This window comes from Manis pentadactyla, chromosome 10 (assembly GCF_030020395.1).
Source record: "Manis pentadactyla isolate mManPen7 chromosome 10, mManPen7.hap1, whole genome shotgun sequence".
NCBI lineage: Eukaryota > Metazoa > Chordata > Mammalia > Pholidota > Manidae > Manis > Manis pentadactyla.
Window position 1 is genome coordinate 32,612,362 of NC_080028.1, and position 23,801 is coordinate 32,636,162.

Consider the following 23,801-nt stretch of genomic DNA (forward strand, 5'->3'; position numbering starts at 1 on the left):
TGCTTTAAGAATGTTACCAACTGAGCAGACTGCATGTAAGTAATGATTAATTTGTTTCCCCATTTCTAGTTAAAGGAAGACATATGGAGCAGACTCAGATCTGTAGCTGATTGTGAGTGGTGCCACCCCGAGTTGACAGAATTCCAGGGAAATGGAGAGGCCCTTTATGGCTGAGTTACTTGATTGCAGCCTCTTATCAGGGCAATGTTCACAGCCTGGTGCACCCAGTGAATTACAGTGAACGGCTTGAGAAGCCCCATCCCAGCTTTCGCACAGCCCTGGGCCCTGTACCTCTGATGAAATAGGCAATCTTCTGACTTCCAGCCCTGATAAGCCAAGGGTGTGGGGGTTGCCCAGCTCTCCTTGGAATGGACTGCAGAATTCAAGAGTGTGGGACCCCTACCCTGAGGGCCTCCTTCTCCAGTTGACCTCAGCCCCCAAACCCAGTCTGTACCCTTTACTTCAGTAAGTCCCTGGCCTGGCCATAGTTGGACAAGTCCTCGGGGACCCAGAGCCATCTTATACTGCTCCAGGGTACTATTTGAAAAATGCTGACAGAAAGTGAATTCCTGGAGCACTGTGATAGCTGCCCTCTGCAGCTCCAGGCAACCCCTCCAGTCTGGGGAAAGAACTCCAGGGTGCTCTTCAGGAATACAGCTTGCCACCTCCTCCAGGGCCTGCCTCTTCCTCCAGTCCTGGCTGCCCAGCGCTCGGGCTCTGCGGCCTCACTCTGTCATCCCCGAGCACTCCCTACTTCCCAGCCCTCTCCCCATTTCTGTCCATGACCGAAGGAGGGCTGAAGTCTGCTTGAGACCACGATTTGGGCTCGCTGATGGGGAGCGGAACCACACCCAGAATAAGCCAGAATGGGTCTAAGCTGGGGGCAGGGAGGAAGGAAGCTTAGGCAGGAAAAGATTTGGTTAAAGAGAGCTTCTTGATAAAGGAGACATGGATGTAGCAGATGGAGGGGGCAGAACTATGTGGAAAAAGGTGTTTGGGGGAGAGGGACACACTGCAGCTTGGATGGTCTCCATGCACCATGCAGGGCAGTATGAGTGTGCAGGGCACCCAAGGAGTAACCTCTAGAGGAATGGAGTAACCAGAAACTCTCTAGGGTAATGAAGAGGGATTCTCTGGGGCAGGAAGACAGATGCAACTAGGTGGGGGTTGGAGGTGGGGAGCAGTGTGCAGTGAGTTTTCTGAGTACTTGAAACTTGAGATGAAGACATCTAGACTTGGTTGGACATTTGGACATGCCTGGGGCAAATAACTGGATGGGCAACATAGAACAACCTGTCAATCCAGCATATGATCCAGTTTCACTGTCTTCAAGGCAGGGTGCTGGGCCGTTGTACAGGGGAAAACAGAGGGAACTGAGGGTAAGGCTTGAGGTGTCACCTTGGGATTTAGAAGAGCTTGCCTGCTAGTCCATCTGGGTAGGATTCTTGAAAGAGAAGTAATTTCTGAAACAATGTGATAGATCATCTGGTTATAGGAAACAGTTTGAATATGTGCTATGGACTGGTGCCATTCTAGAAAACAAGGGTGAATAGTTGTGACCCCTGCTGACATCATTGTGGAGAAGGCAGATCATGGAAAATTCAACCCAGTAAAGATACAGTGCTTGAGAAAGGCTCTGATGGGGGTGAGAAGAGTCTAGAGTCAGGTAAATTGCATTTTGACAGATGAACAGTTCTCCAAGGGGTGAAGCAGGTACATACTCAGAGACTCAAAGATCCTATGAGGATCTGATGAAAGTTATGGCCCTCTGAGAAACACACACACACACTTCACATACATCTAAGTGGGAATCACCAGAAAAGTCCCTGAGCCAGCAGGAGCACAACAATGATCAAGGACATTGATCTCTGGAGCAAAGATGAATCCCAAGGACAAGGACTCCAGTCAGGGCACAGCCTGTCCATTGGTGGGACAGGAAGGTGGGCCTCAGCAGGAGCTGGTTCCCCGTGACCAAGCTCTGCTAAGGGTGAGGCCAGCATGGCTGTCGGATGAGGCACTGGGTGAGGAGGGTGACAGGGGTGAACACCTGAGAAGGCAGTTAGTGGCAGTTCCCATCATGAAGGTGGGGGTGGCGGTCATGGTGAGGACAGAGTGTGTAAAGGCAGAGGTTTCAGAGTTCAGTGAGCCTTAGTTTGATCACATCAAAGATGGCCCAGAATTCAGGTGTGGACAGTAGTTTCTGGGGGGCTGGGCATGTGGAGGGTCAGCATCGACCAGAGAGCCTTGTTGAAGGGTCTGTGCCATCCTCTCCTCATTCTCACCCCTACATGGTTCAGACGATATGACCTCTGGAGTCTGGCAATTGCATTGTGAAATGCTCTGCAGGTAATTCCGATCCATCCCTGGTACTTGGTCTTTGTCTCCCAGAACAATTTTTCAGGAAGGTCATTGAAAAAGGAACAAGACACTGATGTTCTGAACCAATTAGACCACTGGCATCTCAGCCTAGCCCAATTAAGCCAACTAACCAATTCATTTGACACATTTTTACTCAGCTTCCATACTGGCCAGGTGTTGGAGACCCAAGACCCAGCTCTGATACCATCCATGGTGGGGAAGGCAGACCTCAGCAGGGACATCACAATGCTGTGACAGCTCTGTGATAAGGGAAGTGCAGAGGACTCTAGGAACCCCTAGGAGGGGCAGTCTTGGGTCACTGGGGAAGGCTTCCTGGAGGAAGAATAGGCCCAGGTCAAGAGCCAGCCAGGAGGGTGGAAAAGGCTTTTCAGGAGAAGCCACCTGTGCACAGCCTGGAGGCAAGAGCGAAAAGACAGTTCAAGGGAGTGCAAGTGATCTCAAATGTGGCCTGTGCCTTGAGAGAGGGGCTGAGGGGCCAGGGGTGGAGTTTACCCTGCAGGAAATGGGGGTGGGAAAGGGCTCAGAGGGGTGCTGTGGGCTCCACTGTTGCTCAGGCCTGGAGAAAGAGAACCCTGGGGCTAGGGGGTGGAAGAATTGGCTCCTTTGGGGATCTTGGCAAGAGATATTGAAGGCCTGAATGAAGAGAGTATTCATGGGGCCAGAGATGAAGGGCTGGGTTTCTCAAAAGCACAACCCCAGCTGTGGCTGACCCCTCCTGAGAGGCCTGGTCCCCCATGCACCAGGGGCCTGCAGAGAGAATTGTTTTGGAAACCCAGTGTCCAGCCTTCACCACTGGAGCTGTGAGTCCACATGGCCATCCAGCTTTTCTCTGCTCTTCTCTCTGCTTCCTCTTCCCTCTCTCCTCCTGTCATTGCAGGGTCCTCTGATAGCCTTTCTCTTTCCTCAGCATTGTCCTAAAACTCCTCTCCACCTCCTGGAAGCCCAGCTCTCCACCTTTGTGGGGATGGTCCACATCTGTTTTGTTCATTCACTTTCTCAGTTCCAAAGGCCTTCCCATCAACTTTTCAGTCAACCCCTCCCATACCACACCTTGGAGCTTGTCTTTCCTAAAACACCCAGATTTCTCAAAGCTTAAACTCTGCACTTGCTGGCCACATCCCTCCATGCTTCTGCTTCTGACTTCCGCATTTCTGCCTGTCTGTCCCAGTCTCACTCACCGAGACTTCCGGCCCCCGTGTCTCACCTCTACCTTCTACTCAGGCACCAAGACCCTCTGGCCTCCACACGCTCCCCTGTCTGCCGCCCCCTACCCAGTTGCCCATTGCAGCCACCCAGCATCCCCTGGGTGGATGGAGTTGGCTGCCTTCCTGGCTTCTAGCACTAGGCTGCTGTGTCTCCCTGAAGAACAGCAAACCACCATGGAGATCCTGGCCTCTTCCCTCAGACAGGACCTTTCCACTGCTCCCCACTGGTCTGCTCTCTGTTCTCCACTGCGGCTCCTTCAAACCTTCTCCAGCACCCTCAAGCCTCAGCTCTCACTTGCTCTTGGAGCAGCTAACTTCCCTCCTCATTCACAAAGAAGGCAGGAGCCTGGAGGTGAGAACGCCCTCAAGTTCCTGCCACCCGCCTTCACGCTGCAGCAGCATCCCTACCTCCCTTCCTTCTGAAGCGCCAACCCCCTCCTCCTGGATCCCAGCTCCTCCCTGGCCCTGGAGGGTGTCGCTACCACCTCTCTTGTCCCTCTCTCCAACCTTTCATTCTTCCCTAGCAACTCCCGTAAGCATTGAAAGCCCCTCTGCCCTTCCCTTCTGTCCTGCCCACATTCACTGCCACCCACCGCCTCTAGTTTCTGTGACTTCCCAGAATCTTCTCTTTCCCATCCCAGAAGCACCTCAACATTAGAACTCATCTCATCATTTCTTCCCAACCTGCTCTTCCTCCAGTGCTCCCCATCTTGGTAAAGGGCAACAGGGACCAACTACACATTTTGAGTCATTCTGTACTCCTCCTTCCCTCAACCCTGCATCCCGCCATCCACCAAGTCCCCCCTAGGGCTCCTCCTTAATATCTCCAGAATCCATCGTTATGCTGTGATGTGCCATACACTCACCCTGCAAGTCTTCAGCATGTTATTCTTTAGGTATTCATTCAACAAGCATTTCTTGCAAAGCCCATCCGGTGTAGCACTGGCAGGACTCACGTTCACAATTCCAACTCAGGCAGTTGCCCCACTTGGCACTTGACTCCTCTCATACTAATACCAATAATTGACCTGACCTTCACCCTCATTGACCAACCCAGTCTCACCTCCTAAGCCACTTGGAAGTTTGTGCTCCTCCTCACTGCCATCTCTGGTTTCTGTTGGCCTCATCCTGACCTGTCGGTGGCAATTATGATTAGGAGTGGTGAGGGCTAAGAAGCCTCAATGGCAGAAGTGGCGGTGCTGGGGAAACCATCTGAGATGGAGCCGGTTGGGGTAATAACTCTATTAGAGCTCCTTTCAGGGCATTTATTAATTTATGAACTTAATAAATACTTACTGAGCACCTACAGTGTGCCAGGCACTGAACGAGGCCCTAGGGATACATCAGGGAGCAAAAAATACACAGGTTCCCCTTTCTCTCGAGGAGCTCACAGTTTAGTGGGGGAGGCTTTCATCATATAAACATCATAACTATGATCAGGTGAGTGCCCCAGCAGGGTAGCATGTGGTGCTCGAACATGTAACAGGGGGGCTTCATCCTCTTGGAGGAAGTGATGGTTAAACTCGGATCTGAAGGATGGAGATGTGCTGGGAAAAGAGAGGAGGGACGGAGCAACCCCGGTAGAAGGATCAGCATGAGCAAACGCCCTGGGGGCAAGCTGAGGCAATGCATAGGACAAGAAATCTTGCACAGCACACACTTTGGTTTTTTAATTATAAAATAACATAACATAAAGCTCACCATTTCAAGCATCTCAAAATGTACATTCCACGGCATTTAGCAAATTCACCATGTTGGGCAACCACCACCACTCTCTGGTTCCAGAACATTGCATCACCCCAAAGGGAAACCCCGCACTCATTAGGGAGTCACTCCCCATTCCTGCCTTCCCGCAGCACCCGCCAACCACTCTTCTAACTTTCTGTCTCTGTGGATTTCCCTATTCTGGACATTTCATATAAATGGAATCTCACAATTGGTGGCCTTTCGTGCCTGGCTTCTTTCACTCAGCATAATGTTTACAAGGTTCATCCATGTAGCACGTACAAGTACCTCATTCCTTTTGATGACTGGAGCATATTCCATTGTGTGGAGAGACTGCATTTTGTTTATCCATTTATCAGTTGGACATTTGTGTTGTTTCCACCTTTTGGCTATTGTGAATAGCACTGCTATGAACATGTGTGTACAAGTTTTTGTTTGAACACCTGACTTCACTCTTTCAGATATACACCCAGGAGTGGAATTGTGGGGCAAAAGGGTACCTCTGTGTTTAACTTTTTGAGGAATAGCACACACTTCCACTGAACTTGTTTGACATTACTTAAGTTCAAGCTCTGTTGGTAAAACAGGGGCAAAGGTGACATCTGAGAGTAAGCACTGTTATTTTCTGATATTTGTAATTTCTTTCCATCTCTCTCCATTCAGGTTGTTTAAAGTGGAGAACAGGCTGAGCAGGGCCATCCAAAAAACTGTCCCACAGACTGAATAAATGGCCCCTTATGGGCAGCCCCTCCAAGCCAGGGCTCTTTGTCAGTTTTATTCCATGAGGCATCTCAAAGGCCTAAAACAGCACTTGGCACATGGCTGATGCTCAAAAACTATTTGCTGCATGAATAAATAAATACAGTGAACTGTTCCAAGTGCTCTAAAATCCCAAGAAAACAGACATTCGTCAGCTAGAATCAGAGAGAATGGGCCAACCTTAAAGCCAGAAGGTGGGTGCTGAGATAAGACAAGGATTTCCTAGAGCCAAGGCCCTCAGCCCATGGGGAAGCCTCACCTCATATTTTTGAACACTCACCATGTGCAGGTACTTTCACATTTGTTTACCCAGAAACTGGAGAGCATGAGTGGCTCTGGATTCCACAGCCAGGCAGCCTAAGAGGTGGACCCAGAATCCCCCTCCAGGCTGGTGAACATCCAGGCCTTGCTCCTGTGGTGGGGCCAGCAGTCCCTCCATCCCATGGGCACCCGGCCCTTTGGTGGGGGAAGGTGAGCCCGAGGGGCCCCTGCGGAGAGTGTTCAGTTCTCTCCTCCCCAGCGGAGGCTGGAGGGGGGAGGGAAGGATAGCAGCCAGGCGTGCAAATTGGAGGAGGATATTGAATTGCAGCAAAATGAGCAGAGGATTAGGTGCCTCACCTGGAAAATACCAACGCCTGGGCCGCTCTCCTGAGAAGCTGGCGGGCCCAGCGCCGGGCAGAGCTGTGGTTGGACAAGGGTTCAGGAGGCGGCTGGGCACAGGCAGGGAGACACAGTTTGTTTGGCTGAAGCCCTCCTCTCCAGGCTCTCCACCCTGGCCTGAGCATCCTGCACTCACGGGGCTCTGCCTGCCTTCTGAGGGCACAGCTGGGGGGATCAGAACTGGGATGAGACACTGTCCTCAGGCCCTTCCTTCAGGGAGTGTTGGGGAGAGGGGGATAAGAACACACCCAAACACCCAGAATTCTGAGGGGTGGGGTGGGGGAGGCGGCCTTGACTAAGTCAGGGAAGGCTTCCTGGAGGAAGGTGAAGGGTGTGGGGCTGGGTTAGGTTTCAGGCAGATCTGAGTTTGAATTACCCCTTAACTACTTCTTAGCTGTTTGACCTTGGGCAAACTGCTCATTCTATAAACACTTTTTTGAGCACTTAGCATGATTCATTCCAATCACACGTTAAGTGTTTGACCATCTAGGTGAATTAGGTACAGCTCTTGTCCTCAGAGCTGTAACAAAGCATTCAGGACAGCAGAATTCATCATGCTGCCACAGAGGGGAAGCAGGGTGCTGTGGGGCAGGGGCAGAGGGGTAGCCAGCTTAGCAACCCTGAGCCTCCCGTACCCTAATCCATAAAATGGGGTTGGTACCACTTCACCACATCGTTGAGACAACTGGTTGAGATGTGTATGAGGCTAGCTGGGCACCTCACACAGCAGGCTGGCAGGACAGGCCTTGAGGAGGTGAGGCTGTTAGAGGCCAAGGCCTGGTAGGGGCATGAGGGGGTGTGGTGCCAGGGTGGGAGGCAGGCGGGCCAGATGGCATGGTGGGGAGGAGAGAGACCCTGCACAGAGTCTGAACAAGGTCCCTCCACCCAGTCGCTGGAGCCCACAGATGCTGGAGGCAGGCACTGGGGAGCAGGGCTGTTTGGCTGCAGCTGTTCTGAGTGGGAAGTCAAACAGGTTTGGGTGACCTTTGCGAGCAAGGTTATGGGATGCTGCCTGCAACCTTTCCAGCTTGTCACCACGCTTTCTCTGGTAATGACCTCAGCATGGCCCACCTTGACATTCACAGCCCCTCTCTAGGGCCAGCTGGTAAATGCTTTCCTCCTCTGCATCCAGACCTGTGGGGAGGAGCCCCCCCAGGGTGGGCAGAAGCCCAGGGAGCCGTGGGGCAACCATGGTACCCTTGGTTCTTTGGGGCCTCCAGCCTGGCCAGGCTCCCCCAGATGGGAGGAGGGAGGAAGCCAGGAACTAGGAGTCCAGACAGGGAGATCTGCCCTCCTCCTCCCAGCTGGTCTTCCCTCCTACTAGCACCCACCATGCCTCCCAGCTGCCCTCCTGTAAAGAGGCTTTATTAACCTGCAGCTGGGGCTTCTCCCTGCTGCAGAGCTGCAGGGGACCCCATTAGTCAGCTTGCCCAACACTTCCCCTGGTGTACAAACTCCTGTCACAGTTTCCCTGGGTTTGCTCAACCTTTTTGGATTCCTCCAAGCAACTGGGTACTCACTACTTTACAAGGCAGGGAGACCTTTCTAAAACCCCTTTACAAGGCAGAGGTTTTAGAAAGGTCTCCCTGCCTTCAGCCTTTACTCACACCTAATCCTTTCCAAATTAGGACAAACTTGTTCCAGACCCCTCCCCACCCCACCAATGCACAAATGCACACTCCCTCTCTCTGTCCAGGCTCCAAGAATCAACTTCTGTCCTGAATTGGGTCCTTGAGGAATGCCAGGTGGCTGCATAGGGTGCAGGGCAGGGCACAGGTAGGCTTAGGGGGATAAGGGCTAGCAGTTTTACCCATTTATTCACTTGACAACTTTTAGTGAGCACATCTAGCATGCCAGACCCTGTGCTAGGCGCTGGGGGTGCAATGGCGAGCAAACCCAGATGTGGGCCCTGCTCTCTGGGAGTTCACCGTCTGGAGAATCCAAACACTGAACAGGTAATTATAAGCCTTTGGGTGACGCAAAGGTGCAAGGCACACAGTGGGTAGAAGGTCCCGGGAGTGTGTGTTGCTGGGGCTATAGGAAACCTTCCCCAATGAGAAAACTATTTTTAAGCCAGGATCGAAAGCAGTGTTATTCAAACTGGAGTGGCAATCCATTAGTGGGTCATGAGATCAATTTAGCAGTTGGGACCTAAATTATTTTTTTGGTAAAATACAGTAAAGCAATGTAAAATATCACATTTAGAAAATATTGTTTTGTGAAATGTTAGTTTTAATTTATATATATATATATATCTGTCTTTCTATGTATTGAGATGATGTTGATGGGTTAGGATATGAAATGTGTTTCTTCTGATAGGTCTCAATCAAAAAAGTATGAGGCCTGGAGTTTGAGGAGGTTAGCCCTGAGACAATGCTGGTGACACATGGTCCAGGCAGAGGGAATAACACGTCTCAGGCCCAAAGATGAAGGGGTGGAAGGAGGATATGCCAAGCCCATCTGGCCTTGCCCCATGGGCAGTGGGGAGCTTTGGGAAGTTGGGTGAGAGCTCATGTTCTTCATCACTGGACCCCACTCTGTGGGCAGTAGGGAAGCTGCAGGGAGCTGTCCAGGCGCGAAGACCTGCAGCCTTCTCCGCACCATCTGGGCCTTGGCTGGCAGGGCGGTCTGGCCTTTGGGGTGGGGCTTGGAGGATGAAGTCAGCCAGTCACTGGGCGGAAAGCCTGAATTTCTGAGTCAGACAGACCTGTATTCATAGCTTGTCTCTGCTGCTTAGCAGACATGTGATCTTAGGCAACTTTTACAACCCCTTGGGGTCCCCCTGTGTAAAATGGGGCTAATAAGACTCATTCCCCAAAAGTCCTTGTGAGGATTTACCTTGAAATGCAGATGTCCCTAGGCATTCAGTCCTCTGGGTTCCCCTCTGCTTTCACATAAAATAGCGTTGCCAGATTTAGCAAATAAAAACACAGGGCACCCAGTTAAATTTCAATTTCAGATAACAAATAATTTTTCAGTGTGAGTATGGCCCAAATATTGCTTGGCATATACCTATGCTAAAAATGTAATTGTTATTTTTCTGAAATTTAAACTTGGGCATCCCTATTTTATCTGTAGAACCCCAACGTATGAGATCCAATAACTTCTACTTGCAACCCTACATAGAAATCCAGTGGCTCACGCTCTGCCCCAGAACTGCATGGATCCGAAACCTTATAATTCTTCTCAGACTTCCTGAGGGGCCAGAGCCCCGGCACCCCACTTTCCCACTGGCTGCTTCCTGGCGCTGCTCCCTTCACTCTGTCCCACTTCATGTGACTGTGGATCTGCCCTGCCCCTTCTCCCTCATCCCCCAGATTTCCAGCCTCATAGGCTGTGGTGTGTGACCCACTTTTACCAACCTTGTGGGGAGGATGGAGAGCATTTGGCCACTTGACTCAGAGCTGGAAGCACACCTTATGTCAACTCTCAGCACTGGCCCTGAATTCTGTCACTGTGCCCCACATGGGTCATCCTCTTTGGCCAGCATCGACACCCAGCTCCTTCCTCCACTTTTCCAGATCTCAGCCCCCTCCTTCTAGCCCTCAGCAAATGACACACAAATCCCTCTTTCTTTATTATTCAGAATCCAGCCTTCTTTCTCACTTCTTTCTGATCATGATTATTTCAGGGTGAAAGAGATTCCCTTTCACCATCAAAAAACTCCTCTTAAAGCCAGACTCCTGGGGTTCTATTTCTGCCTTCTGACTTGCTAGCTGTGTGACCTCAGGAAAGTTACTTAACTTCTCTGTCTCATTTTCTTCATCTCTAAAAAATGGGATGCTAAAAGGATTATCACAGGATTGCTGTGAGAATTGAGAGAGTTAATACATATATGAATGTCTAGAGCAGTGCATGACAGAGTGAGCACTAAATATGTGTTTAATACTATAACTGCTACATTTCATCAATTCTAAGGTGTACTTTTGTCTCATTTTAATGTCTCTTACAACTGTGGTATCTTACAGCAGCTGAAAGTGGTTGTTTCTACCTGTGCACACTTAAGCTTGGCCAGGTGAGTTCCATGCCTTCTCACTCCTACATCTGTCCAGTTTAATTACCATTTAAAATGTCTTCAAAAAGACAGTATGGAAGATCCTCAAAAAATTAAAAATAGAGCTACCGTATTGTCTTGCCAGAGGGTTTCAGCCCCGGGCAAGTTCACTATGGATTCAATGTGACCAAAGAAATTGATGGCAAAACATTCTTGGGGTGAAAGGGTTTTACCCAACTTTATTTCCAGGTGGCAGGTCAGTCACTAAAATCCCGTTCACTCAGAGTGAGTCTGCATGCAGCAAGCTGATCTCTGCCTCTGGGCCCCTCTGTCCGCACAGCTGTCCTCTGGGCCTCTCTGCCTGCACAGCCGTCCCACACAGCTGTCCTCTGGGCCTGTCTGCACAGTCGTCCCGCACAGCCATTCTCTGGGCCTCTGTCCTTGGCATTGCCACCACTCCAGCCTCTGCTCTGCTCTCCTGCAGCCTTGCAGCCCTGCCATAGTGTCACTCACAGAGCCCTGGGCAGAGCTCTTCATATAGAGTCAACAGCTATGTATTGACCACAGTTGTGCAGTGAGCTGGTCAACCAGGGCCAAGTGAGAATCCTGGCCACAGGAACTCTCATTTTATCCACACGTATGAGCCAGCAATTCCACTTCTGGGAATACATCCAAAGGAAATGAAAACACTAGCTCAAAAAGTTATCTGCACCCGTATGTTCACTGCAGCATTATTCACAATAGCCAAGACACAGAAGCAACCTAAATGTCTATCTGTGGATGAATAGATAAAGAAGTCATGGTAGAGATAGGCAATGGAATATTATTCAGTCATAAAAAATAAGGGATTCTTATCATTTTCAAGAACATGAATGAACCTTGAAGGTATTATGCTAAATGAAACAAGTCAGAGGAAAACAAATGTTGTATGATCTCATTTATATATGTGGAATCATAAAAACAGAAAACCAAACTCAGAAAAAGAGATCAGACTTGTGGTTACCAGAGGGGAAGGGGAATTGGAGAAAGGTAGTCAAAAGGAACAGATTTCCAGTTATAAGATAAAAAAAAGTACTAGGGACGTAATATACAGCATGGTGACTACAGCTGACACTGCTGTATGATACATAGGCAAGGTGTTAAGAGGGTAAGTCCTAAGAGTTCTCATCACAAGGAGAAACTTTTTTCTCTTATTGTATCTATATGAGAAGATGGATGTTAGCTGAGCCGATTGTGGCCATCGTTTCACAGTATATGAAAAATCAAGCCATCATGCTGTGTGTCTCAAACTTATGTAGTGATGTTTGTCAATTATTTCTAAATAAAACTTGGGGGAAAAGTTTACACTGTGGTTTAGGAGTTGAACTAAGTTACTGTGTATGCAGAAAGACATGGAACTGAGGGGCACCGCAAAAATTTGACATTTAGTGAAGCAAGTAGTTATCATTGAAGAATGACCACAGTTCCATATTTACTTGCAAAACAACAGCCAAGTGTTTTGTGGAACCTAAGAAGAGTCCCACAAGTAGATGAAACTATGTTATGTTTTATTACTGAGAAAAGGGCAAAATAATTGCCAGTCACATCCATGATAAAGCTTACAGGAGTATCTGAGACTTGGGAAGATATTCTGGAAACAGCAGTGGACAATCTTGTAAGAATGGCACATCACTACACTCCTGACGGCACAGAGGGTGATACTGTGTAGAAAAACATCAGGAGCTCTGAATCAAAGAGGAATTTAGGAAAGCTGGACTCTGAATGTGATGAAATTTGGGGACTGTTTTAGCCAATTTGTTTTGCCAATGATTTCCTTTTTTATGCATGCACAGGAGTGATTTTGACTTTAAAAATGGATGTCTTAAATAAATCTGAAAGCCTTCCTTCAATACACACAAAACAGAAATTGTTTAAAAAAATATTTTGGGGGTTGTTTTCCTTCACTGCTTTTAAAAGTTATTTTTAATTATGGTAAAAAACCACATAACATAAAACTTAACTATCCTGACCATTTTTAAGGACACAGTTCAATAGTATTAGGTACATTGATATTGTTGTGCAACCATTGCCACAATCCATCTCCAAGAAAGCATTTCTGTTATACTCCAATTAGTTGTGCATGATACAATTGATGGCACCTGGGACCTCATGAGACATGGCACAGTGGCCACTGCAGACAAAATGCAGCCCTTCCCCCCTCCAGGACTCACTGCGTGAACCCCACTGGCTTAAACAGGCACACCTTCCTCCCTGGCTCAAATGGAAAACACGGCATAAGTAGGAGTCCATTCATGTTGGTGCCCTCCTCTCCTCCCAGCTCCAGGCCCAAACCAGAATGTGGGCAAGTGGCAATCTCTCTGTAGTTCATGTTCTAATCTGTAAAATGAGATACATAGGCTAGATGACCTCTAAGAGCCCATTGGTTCTAGATTTAGGGCTGTGTGACTGAATGGCCACATATACACATACACACATGTGGACTGGGGTTTAATGAGCCACAGAGAGAAGCTGTGACACTTCTGGATTTATCAGCAGGTAAGAGATTTTCACTTGATGAGGTTAGGAGAGGTCCTGCCCACAATCAAGGGTCAGCAGGTCCTTCTCTCTCTCAAGATCATGAACACCTTGACCAAAGAGGAGAGACTGGAAAGGGTGTGTAGTCCATCCAAGGGCACACAGCAGCACAGGGGGCTGTACTCTGCAGTTTCCAATTCCTCCCAGATTTCTGTTCCTGCAGCTGTGACTTGCCCAGGGATAGGAGGCAGAGCAGGGTCCAGAAGGGTCCTCATAACTGCACTCTGTGTCTAACCTTGCCTTTGGGTCCCTGGAGAGGAAGCAGGGCTGAAGAGGCCAGGAAAGAGCAGTGGAGTGGCACCTGGGGACTCCAGGACCTAAATGTCTCCTAGACCCCAGGCCAGCGCAGCACTGACAGCAGGCAGGGGCATCACCCAGATGCTGGCCTGAGTGGTCGCCGAGGCCGGAGAGTCCCTTCTCGAGCATTGCAGCCTCTCTGAGCCTACACAGCTCACCGCCCCACAGAAATGTCCTCCGCCTGTGGCAGGGGTGGCTCCGAGCCCCAGGGGGTGCCTTGAGTCCGTCACAGCTTCCGAGAACCTGAACTGTTCTCTGCCTCAAGGTATAAATAATGCTATTAATAATAGCTGATATTAATTGACAGCTTACCAAGGGTCAAGCACAGCTCTGAGCACTTTACATACCTGATTTCATTTAATCCAAAAACCAATCCCACTTAGGTTTATTATTCTCTTTTTACAGAGACAGACAAGAAAGGGGCAAGTCACAGAGATGGACCAGGTGATGGTGGAATGGAAGCCCCCAGCTGCCTTAGACAACTCCAGTTTGACTCTATCACCCAGGGCCAGGGTCCCAGGGCCACTCCAACCACCCCCTGCCTTCAGGCTATGGGAGCTGCCATTTGGCTGGAGTTCCAGGGAGGAGGGGAAGCCTGACAACCTATAGGTGACTGCAAGACAGCCAGCACAGAAGAGACACAAAAAAATCTTCATGCTTTGGAAGGTTCACATCACAAGCCACCCAGTGGTTTTCCATCCCCTTCAAGAAGGAATAATTGGAGGTCAGACAGCAGGAGGAACTTCCCAATCACTAGATGGCATAGCATTGACATCCTCTTTCATGGGCATTGGGTGAGGTATTGCCCCTGCATTGGCCAAAAGTTGGAGTAAGAGAGAAGGGGGTTGGCACAATCCCCTACAGGAGCCCCATCTGCAGAACTGGTGGGGGGCAGCGGGAGGTCCAGGGGCAGCAGCTTGGGGTAACTGAGGGAACAAACACGGAAAACCAGGTACGTCAGTCCTTATCTGGAGCTCATTAATGGGGAGCGTTAGTCAGCTGTGAAGGCCTAGATGGGGTGATAGGCATGCGGGTGGGCAGGGGTGGAGAGTGGGGGCAGGAGGCAGCCATAGGGGAGCAGAGGGCCTGATCTCCACCTCCACCCCACGTGTCCAAATCGAGGATGGAACGACCCTATAAATGCCCATGGCCCAGCCTCCCCAAAGACCCTAAGACAGAGAGAAAGAGAGAGACAGGGACTGAGAGAGCTGCAAGTTTCCGGGTCCCGAGACCTCTGGGCCAGCCCACGGAAGGCTCACGGCATGTGGGAACTCCGGTCCATAGCCTTCTCCAGGGCCGTGTTCGCAGAGTTCCTGGCCACACTCCTCTTTGTCTTCTTTGGCCTTGGCTCAGCCCTCAACTGGCCACAGGCCCTGCCCTCTGTGCTGCAGATCGCCATGGCCTTCGGCCTGGCTATTGGCACCCTGGTGCAGGCTCTGGGCCACATCAGTGGGGCCCACATCAATCCTGCTGTGACTGTGGCTTGCCTGGTAGGCTGCCATGTCTCCTTTCTCCGAGCTGCCTTCTACGTAGCTGCCCAGCTGCTGGGGGCCGTGGCAGGGGCTGCTCTGCTCCACGAGATCACACCACCAGACATCCGAGGGGACCTGGCTGTCAATGCAGTGAGTAGCCAGAACTCCATCTTTCCCACAAGGGGCAGATCCTGGGGTGTGTCTGGTAAAGGATAAGAAGGAACTAGAGCTGGGAGAGAGTCTGGGTGGGGAGAGAGAGAGACAGAGAGGGACAGAGGGAGGGAGGGAGATGCCGGAGCCAGGAACACAGCTGACAGGAGTCGGTGCAAGGAGCAATGAAGCCAGAGCAGAGGCAGGATCCACATGGGCCTGCTGGTGCCTTCTGCCCTGAGCGACATGCAGGAAGAGCAGCAGCATGGTGTCTGCTGATTCGAGGCCTGCATTACAAGGGCTGGGAAGAACTCGGCAGAGGGCAGGGCTCCTGCACAGACCTGCTTTCTGAGCTAGGAGGAACCTCGGAATGCAGGTCCCAAGGGTATTCGCCAGGGAGGAAGGACCCACCATTTCTTCAGCACCTACTGTGTACGGACTTCATGGCAGGTCCTCCGCACAAGCCACACGCTGACCCTCACAACCGCCCTGTGAGGTATGGATGGGCATATCTGTTTCTTAAGGGGTTGGAAACTGAGGCTCAGAGAGGGCAAGCACCAGACCAGCCTTCAAAACCAGGCCTGACTACAAACCTGTGACCTTCCCACCTGATCACTGTTCTCTCCCTGAGCCATCATCTAAGCCTTGTTTTGCAAACAAGGAAACTGAGGCTCAGAGAAGGGAAGTGACAGGTGAAAAGTTTTGTAGTTTGTCAATAGCAGAGAAAGCACCAGAACCCAGGGGAATGCAGAAGGGACAGGCCTCTCCAGACCGCGGAGAAGGGCCCTGGATCCCATGAGCTAACTGTTGATTATATGAACAGGGGCACCTGCGGAGCTGAGGGGGCTGCTGCAGCCCATTCCCACCACCACATGCCACCCTCCGCCATTCCTGGGTCTGTGCAAGGCCTGGACATCTGAGGGCATGGGTGGGGACACTGAGGAGTGTGACCATTTCCATTGAGAATGAAATTAATTCACTCTGCAGCAAGTAAAGATCCAGTTAGACTGAAAGAGGGACTTCCTGAGAACATGACCAAGAAAGCCTCAGAGTGTGTGACTGGGGAATCTTCTCTAATAGCTAGGCAATGGGAGTGCTAAGGGGCCATGGGGACCCTCAGTCCTGCTCCTCTGTCATTTCACAACTGACTGGGCCCTTAGAAGGGAAGGGCCGGGGAAGCCTCCCCCAAGTTATTGCTCAGCATTTACCATCCTGAAGAACTGGGGACAGCCCTGCCTGGGTGGAATGGGGCAGCAGTGGGGAGACTCACCCTGAGCTAGACAGAGCTACATGGCCCCCAAGGCTGTTCTGAGTGTCCTCTGAGGCCATTGGAAAGGCCAGCCTGGCCACCAGGAAGTTACCATTGATGCATACCTGCTCTGTGCCAGGCCAGATAGCATCTCCTTCTCGGTACAACATTATAAGGTAAATTCTGTGATCCCTCTACCCTTAGTGGTAAATTGAGGCTTAGCATTCAATTGATTCAAATAACAGAACCAGTAAGTGTCAGCACCTGGGAATGGACCCAGAGCTGTCTGACATCAAACTCATGTCCACACCCACACCCTTAGAGCCACTATCTACCAGTGGGAATGGGGCTCTGGCTCTGCCCTTGTCATTTCCAGTCCTCCAGAATCCATTCGGTCACCCCCATTTTACGGAAGGACAGATTGAGGCTGAAGTAAATAAGATCCCACAGCAGGTCAGAGGCACCCAAAGTGGCTACCTTCAAAGCTCTTTTCACTGACTCCACTAGTGCCTCTGACACTGGACGGCAGGGTGGACTAAGGTTAGGCCCTAGAGAGACCCACAGGAGCCAGCCTGATGGCTAGGACCCAGGAGAAGGAGCCTGGGAGCTGAGGGCTGTCACAGCTCTGCCTGGTGTGGTACCTAGCCCTAGGGGGCAGGGTGTAGGAACAGATGGCAAAATCCAGGGTTGGATGTGGCCCAGTTGTGAAATCACCTCTTTGCACTGCCCCAAGTTCTTTGTTACCTAAGGCAGGGTCTGCTGGGACCACAGGCACCCCACATGGGTGTGGAGGCATCATGGTACAGGGCACAGTATGCCCACCCCACCCTTCACAGGGTGTGCAGGGAGCAAATCCACAGGGCAAAACTGAGGCCATGTGGGGTGGGCAAGGTCAAGGGGAGCAGGCAAATGTCAGAGGAAATAGTTGTCCACGGAACCCATAGAGGGAGGGCGCACACTAGGATGAACCCCAGACCCAAGTCCCTAGGCTCTGCCCCTGGGAGCCCTTTGACCATGGGAAGAAAGACCACAGGCCTCTCATTACACCACTATTTGTGGCCTAGAGAGAGAGGAAGGCCTTCCTGTTACCTGGCCTAAAACTTCCTGCTATAATCAAAAACCTCTTCCTTTCTCGTCCTTCAGGAAACTGAAGTGCTGGACCTCAGCATCCTTTGCCTCTCACATTGTAGGCACATAACCCCAGCCCCCAAATCTAATGGGCTTTGGAGTCAGTTTTCCTACCTCTGGCCTGGGGACCATGAGCAGTCCTGTGGTCCATCTCTCTGCCTTTGGGCCACAATCCAGGAAGAGACTGTCAGTAGTTTAAACTAATATGGCCAGTGAGCACAGCTGTTTGACTCCCAGCCTGGAAGCGTCTCTGGAGCCTTGACTGCGGGTGGGCAGGAAGATGGAGGCAGTGTGAGGAGCATGCTCTCAGCGTTCCTCCACCCACCCACTCTCTGTCCCCAGCTCAGCAACAACACAACAGCTGGCCAGGCCGTTACTGTGGAGCTGTTCCTGACCCTGCAGCTGGTGTTCTGCATTTTCGCCTCTACTGATGAACGCCGTGGAGACAACCTGGGCACTCCCGCCCTCTCCATTGGTTTCTCCGTGGTCCTGGGCCACCTCCTCGGGGTAGGTCATGGACACTGATTCCAGGCTCCCTGGAGGGACGAGACATACAGATCTTCTCCCCCGAAAAAGACACATAGATCTCTCTAGAAACAGATACAGAGAACCCCCAAAAGTGACAGGCACAAGACCCACAGAGGAACAGATGTTCAGAACTCCCAAGAGGGACAGCCACATGTACACACTCGAAGGGGCTGACTTCCAGCACCCTAAGGGGACAGATATCACTCCAGTGAACACAGAGCCCTGTAAATGTAACAAGAACTTAATTGTCCATCACATGGATTCGCTTCAGATAGAGGTCAGGCACTGGAGAGACGCCCAAGGACTCTCCCCTCTTCCTTCCTTGACCACCTCCCCCTGTTGCAGATCCACTACACGGGCTGCTCCATGAATCCTGCCCGCTCCCTGGCTCCTGCCGTCGTCACCGGCAAGTTTGATGACCACTGGGTAATGGCTGAAACTTCCCTGCCTTTCCCATCCCCAGAAACCCATCTCTGCAAGGGCTGGAATGAGTGGGGTGGAGGACTCGGCAGACCCTTCATGCTCTTCCTCCTGGGGCCCTGGGGGGCTTTGGGCTCCACCCCTGAGGTCTGCTATCGGAGACTCCGTTTCCACATCTGTGAGGGAGGATAACAGCATTTGCTGCCTCCTTGACGTTTTGCAAGGATTAAGTGAGGTTACTGGTATAGGACAGATCACAGTGCGTAAGGGCTCGAAAATTGGCCATATTTATAGTAGCTAACATATATTTTAACTATTTAGCACTTATCTGGTGCCCAAGATTGTGCCAAGACTCACCCTAAGAGCTTTGCGAATATTAATCCATTTAGTTGGCACAACAATTGCAGAAGTAGGTAGGACTATAATCAAAGGACACTGAGGCAGACAGGTAAGTAACTTGCCCAAGTTCACCCAGGCCGTCCGCTTGGGAAGTCGCGCCCTTAACCCCCAACTGACAGTCTTCCCTAACAGCGAGTGTTGACAATACGTATTGCACGAACACGCGTTTTATTACGTTAGTCGCGTGCGGGTCTCCCTTTCGCACCGAGTGCGAGTGCGGAGCGGAGCGCATCCCCAGCCAGGAAGGCGCTGTCGGGCTGGCCCCGTGCCTGCCGCCAGCCGCGCTCTCCACTCCACAGGTCTTCTGGGTCGGACCCCTGGTGGGCGCCATCCTGGGCTCGCTCCTCTACAACTACGTACTGTTCCCGTCTGCCAAGAGCCTGTCGGAGCGCATGGCTGTGCTCAAGGGGCTGGAGCCCGACGCCGACTGGGAGGAGCGCGAGGTGCGGCGGCGGCAGTCGGTGGAGTTGCACTCCCCACAGAGCCTGCCCCGCGGCAGCAAGGCCTGAGTGCCTCCCGCCCGCCCCGAAGGCCCCTGGCCCGGGCCCAGGGGGGCTCAGAGTGACTGCCTGCGACCCCAGGTCGCGTCCCAGGCTCGGGGCACCCGCCACCCCCGCCAGGCCCGGCCCTCCTCTCCTCAGGGCCAAAGGTGGCCCCCAGTGCAGTAGCTGCCTCAGGACCTGCGGGCAGCTGCGGCCAGGGCTGCAGGGGTAGCAGTGAGCCTGTCCTGAGGCTGAGGCAGCAAGTTGTGGACCCCCTGGCCCCTGCAGGGAGTGGGGAACTTGGGGACTGAGCTGGGGAGAGAGGGCAAGCAAGCAGGCAGAGGAAGGCTCTGGAGAGCCAGCCCAGTTACTGGGGGGAAGAGGACCAGGGTCTGCAGACCCCCACCTTGGAGGAGGGTGGTCTGGGAATGGTGCATCAGGTTTTGCTAGTGTGCAAGTATGTGTTCACCCATGAGGACCTCTCTGTCCCCAGAAACAGGTGTGTCTGGGGTGGTGCAAGTGTGTATTGGCTGGCAGCCTCTCACTCTCCTCTTGACCCCTTTGTTTCTTCCTACCTGTAATAAATCCACTTCTTCTACAGTGGATGAGTCCCCACTGCCAGTCCTTCCCAGGAGCTCTAAGAGTGTGCTCCCAGGAGAAGGGGAGGGGAGGGTCTGGAGAACCCTTGCAGAGGGCTGAAAGGAGGCCCTGATTTCCAACCCCTAACCTGCCCCTCCTGGAAAATTCCCTCAAGCTGCAGCACTGGGCCCCAAAACTTGCTGAGATCCATTGCTAGAAACAGAGAGGTATCAAACCAGAGACTTGCTCCTGCAGAAGGGGCCTCTGGAGAAAAGGAGGGTTGGGTGGCCAAGGACCCACTTTCTTCCCTGAGGGAGGCCCTCTCCAAAGGAGGAAGCAGGCATGTGCATGTGCATGCCTGTATGTGTGTGTGCATACTGTACATCTCCAGGGGGCTCCAGACCCAAAGATTAGCCTCCCCTTGTTGCAGAGAAAACAACAGCTCTTTGTGGGCCCCTGACCTTTGTCTTGGGAGAGGGGGAGATTTGCAACTAGACACTTCTTGAAAGGAGACACTCAGTTTCGCAAGTGAGCCTTCTCGCTCAGCGCACACCTATGGCTGGCTGGGCAAGGCACTCAGTCACGCAACCACAGGCCCCAGGTAACACCCCTCCATCACCCATCCCCAGGTAGCAGCTCTTTCCCCCAGGAATCTCTCTCCCCACCACCTCCCCCTTCCGATTCCCACCACAGTACAGTTATTGGGGAGAGAGCAGCTTAGCACTCTCAGGACCAGAGAAAGGAAATGACTTGTCCAGGCAGAGGCATGTTTGTGTCTAGAGCCTGGGCTTCTAAATTTCCAGGCCAATGCAATGGTTCTCAAATAACATTATCTGAGATTAAGTGAAATGATGCATGTAAAGATGCTGTGTGAACTGTATTCTTCATATCAATCATGCATTATTGGGATCATTTCATTACTTCTGCTTCCAGTAGAGAAGGGGCCTGATCCTTGGCTTCTTCTACCTCTTTTAATTGGTGGTCAGCACAAAGGCAGTGCCCCGGGAACCCCGAGGTGCTGGCAGAGGGAGATGGGTTTGGCCTGGCTCCATCCCGGTCCACTCCCCACCCTGAGGGTACCCTGGCTGTTCTCACCCTTTCTCCCTCCCACCATTCAGACAACCCATATTCTCCCTCTGCCTCCAGTCTGCTGGACACTCACTTTGAGCCCCCTTCTGCATGCTGTCTGTTGCCTCCCTGATTTCTAGGCTTTTATCTGTGTCCATCCCACACTGTGTCAACCCAGTACCTGGAGTCTCCACCCCGTTCCTGCCCTCCACAGATGGACTACAGATGCGGAGCATCACTGTAATGTGCCCACCTCCTCATCTATCTCTTGACCAAAGCTCCCTTTGAAATCAGGAAAAGCCTTCCCTGAGCCACAGATGCTATGGAGATGATTCTCCCAAACCACTAACAGCTGGTGACAGCCCCTGACCTCACTACTTGGGGAGGGATTGAGTCAGAGACTGAAGTGACCTCTGGGGCTGTACTCCTGGTAGCTGAGCGTCCTTGCTCTGAAATTTCAAAGGCAGCAAGGCATTGAGGTGTTAGCTAAGCCTGAATGTGTCCCAGACACCTCATCCCCACCCGACCTAACCCCAACAGCTCCCTCTGGAAGTTGCCAAGAATTTCTATGCCTGTTCCACTTCCTGCATTGCACTTCCCCTAAAACTAGATGTGAGATTCCCTACCACTTCCAGCCCTGATTGCCCAGATTAGGGTCATTAAGGTCAGAAGTCAAAGCAGGATTCAAAGTGATGGGAGTGGAGGGGAACTGACACCTATTGAGCATCTTTTGTGTCCCAGCTCTGTGCTGGCTGCTTTACATGCATTAGCTCACCTAGTCCTCCTAAAACTTCAGGCAGGTTAGGGAAGGACAATGACCCCCACCCCCTGCCAACCATGCAGGGTTTTACTATTTTCAAAGCTTTCCCTTATCATCTCCTGTGATTTCTCCGAGCTTTGTGAGATAGGCTGAGCAAATATTGTTCTACCCATTTCATAGATTAAGAAACAGAAACTAAGGGACTGTCTAAAGTCACACAGCTGTGTGTGGTGGAGCCAAGACTTGAATTCAGGTTTTCCTATTCAAAACTCCATGATCTTGCCGCTCAGAACTCAGAGGAGACCAGGTATGGTCTGAGGCAAGTACTAGGCCCCTCTTGGGAGTCCCTGGCAGAAACCGAGCACACAACTGAGACTGTGAAGCCCAACCTGCTGTCCTGTGGTAGACACAGACCTTGGGGATAGCCATGGCAAGGTAGGGAGAAAATGACAAAGAACGTGGGACTGATTTCTGCCCTTATAGAGATCCCAGACTGGAAGAGGGTGGAGGTCAGGCACACCCCAAACAGGACAGCAGCAAGGCAGCATAAAGGCAGGTGGACAGGCCTCCAGGTCCCCAAGCTGGGAACAGAGAAGGCTCTGAGCTGAGGGGTGGAGGTGGGCGACCACTGGGTCCCAGCAACAGCCAGTCCGACATTCCCACTTTGTGCCAGATGACTTTGCACTGCAAATGTTGCTTTGATGTCATTTTGTATCTTTAAGCTGTGATTCTGTATGTATGCAATGCCTCCCAGCAAGACTGTCACCCCCATGGGCTGACATTCTCCAATACAACTTCTCTCATCTGTCTTATCTAGCACAATGCTCTGAATATAGTAAGCACTCAATATATGCTCATTTGTCAATAAATGCTGTTTCTTCCCCAATCTAAAAGTGATCAATACAGTCCAAAGTGCCAGAAGACAGACTGGAGTCCCTGGTACATCCTGAGCTCCTCAGAGCTGCTGTTCGGAATGGTGTAGAGGGGATTTCAATGCTGAACAAGAAGCTCAACTAAGGTAGCCTGTGGTGGCAAATTCCTGCTGCCAACATGGCCAAAGAGGGATCCCAAGCTTTGTGACCCAGTGGCACAGTGGAGAGGGCACCAAGACATGGGCAGGCTGTGGCCTCTAGAGAGAGCCTCTGAGGCTGGCAGGGTAGGGTGAAGTGCTAAGGGCAAAGACGATTCCAGGACACAGCAGCTCCTGTTGTTTCTTTTGACAACCTGGAGACCAAATGACCCTGATGATTAGAGAGAGATGGAAGGACCTCAAGCACAGGCCTAGGAAACATACCCAGCTGCTCGCTCTGAGCAACCTTGACAGATCAGCCCCACAGGCCACTCCTGGCAATGCCCAGGTCATGGTGCGACCCTGGGCCAGGCAGTAACCTCTGAGTCTGACTTCTTGACAGGTAGCGCAGAATCAAATCACACAGTGGAGGCCAAAGCCCTCTATTAGCTGTAAAGGACTGGACTCAAATTCTCAAATAGGAGCTTCCCCTGGTGGCCCACTTTCCTGTCCTTCCCACTCTGAGACGACGGAGTTTGAGACCTGTGGATTCATGAAAACATTGCCTGAAGAGAAAAGATAAAAAAGAAGTTGGGAAAAGTGCAGACCGGAAGCAAATTCAACATTAAAGGGGCCTGACCCCCAAAGGCCTTGGGGGCATCAGAGTCATTGTTCCCGTCTGGCCCAGGCCCGTGCAGTGCCCTGAACCCCAAGCCCAGATGGAAATCCCGTTCACAGGACCCATGGCACAAAGGAGGGACAAACCTCCTGCCTTAAGAGAAGAGACGCAGAGGAGGAGCTGCTCCAGCAGGAAACATGGGACAGAGGAACAATAGCGGGGTTTCTTCGGTCCCTGTTTTCTTTGGCCTCTTAGCTGCCACCAGGCACACAGCCTGCCCCTTGGCTTTCCTCCAGGTGCCTCCCCTCAGCGCCTGCCTGAGGGACTGCCTGACAGACTGCCTGA

At 51.6% G+C, this 23,801-nt stretch overlaps 1 protein-coding gene across 1 annotated transcript; it reads left to right on the forward strand.

The window, feature by feature from the left end:
• The first annotated feature begins 14,746 nt into the window (after positions 1-14,746).
• Positions 14,747-22,704, forward strand: AQP2 (aquaporin 2). Its single transcript, XM_036890897.2, has 4 exons — positions 14,747-15,215; positions 17,935-18,099; positions 18,466-18,546; positions 19,239-22,704. Exons 1-4 carry the CDS (start codon positions 14,856-14,858, stop codon positions 19,446-19,448), a joined length of 816 nt encoding a protein of 271 aa, XP_036746792.1. The 5' UTR covers positions 14,747-14,855; the 3' UTR covers positions 19,449-22,704.
• Positions 22,705-23,801: the final 1,097 nt, after the last annotated feature.

What these genes read in the sequence shown, in the direction of transcription:
- AQP2 (XM_036890897.2), top strand. Translation starts at nt 14,856, where the DNA reads ATGTGGGAACTCCGGTCCATAGCCTTCTCCAGGGCCGTGTTCGCAGAG. An exon ending in TCCTGGGCCACCTCCTCGGG is followed by an intron (nt 18,100 to 18,465) that starts GTAGGTCATGGA and finishes CCCCTGTTGCAG; the next exon opens with ATCCACTACACGGGCTGCTC. An exon ending in GCAAGTTTGATGACCACTGG is followed by an intron (nt 18,547 to 19,238) that starts GTAATGGCTGAA and finishes TCCACTCCACAG; the next exon opens with GTCTTCTGGGTCGGACCCCT.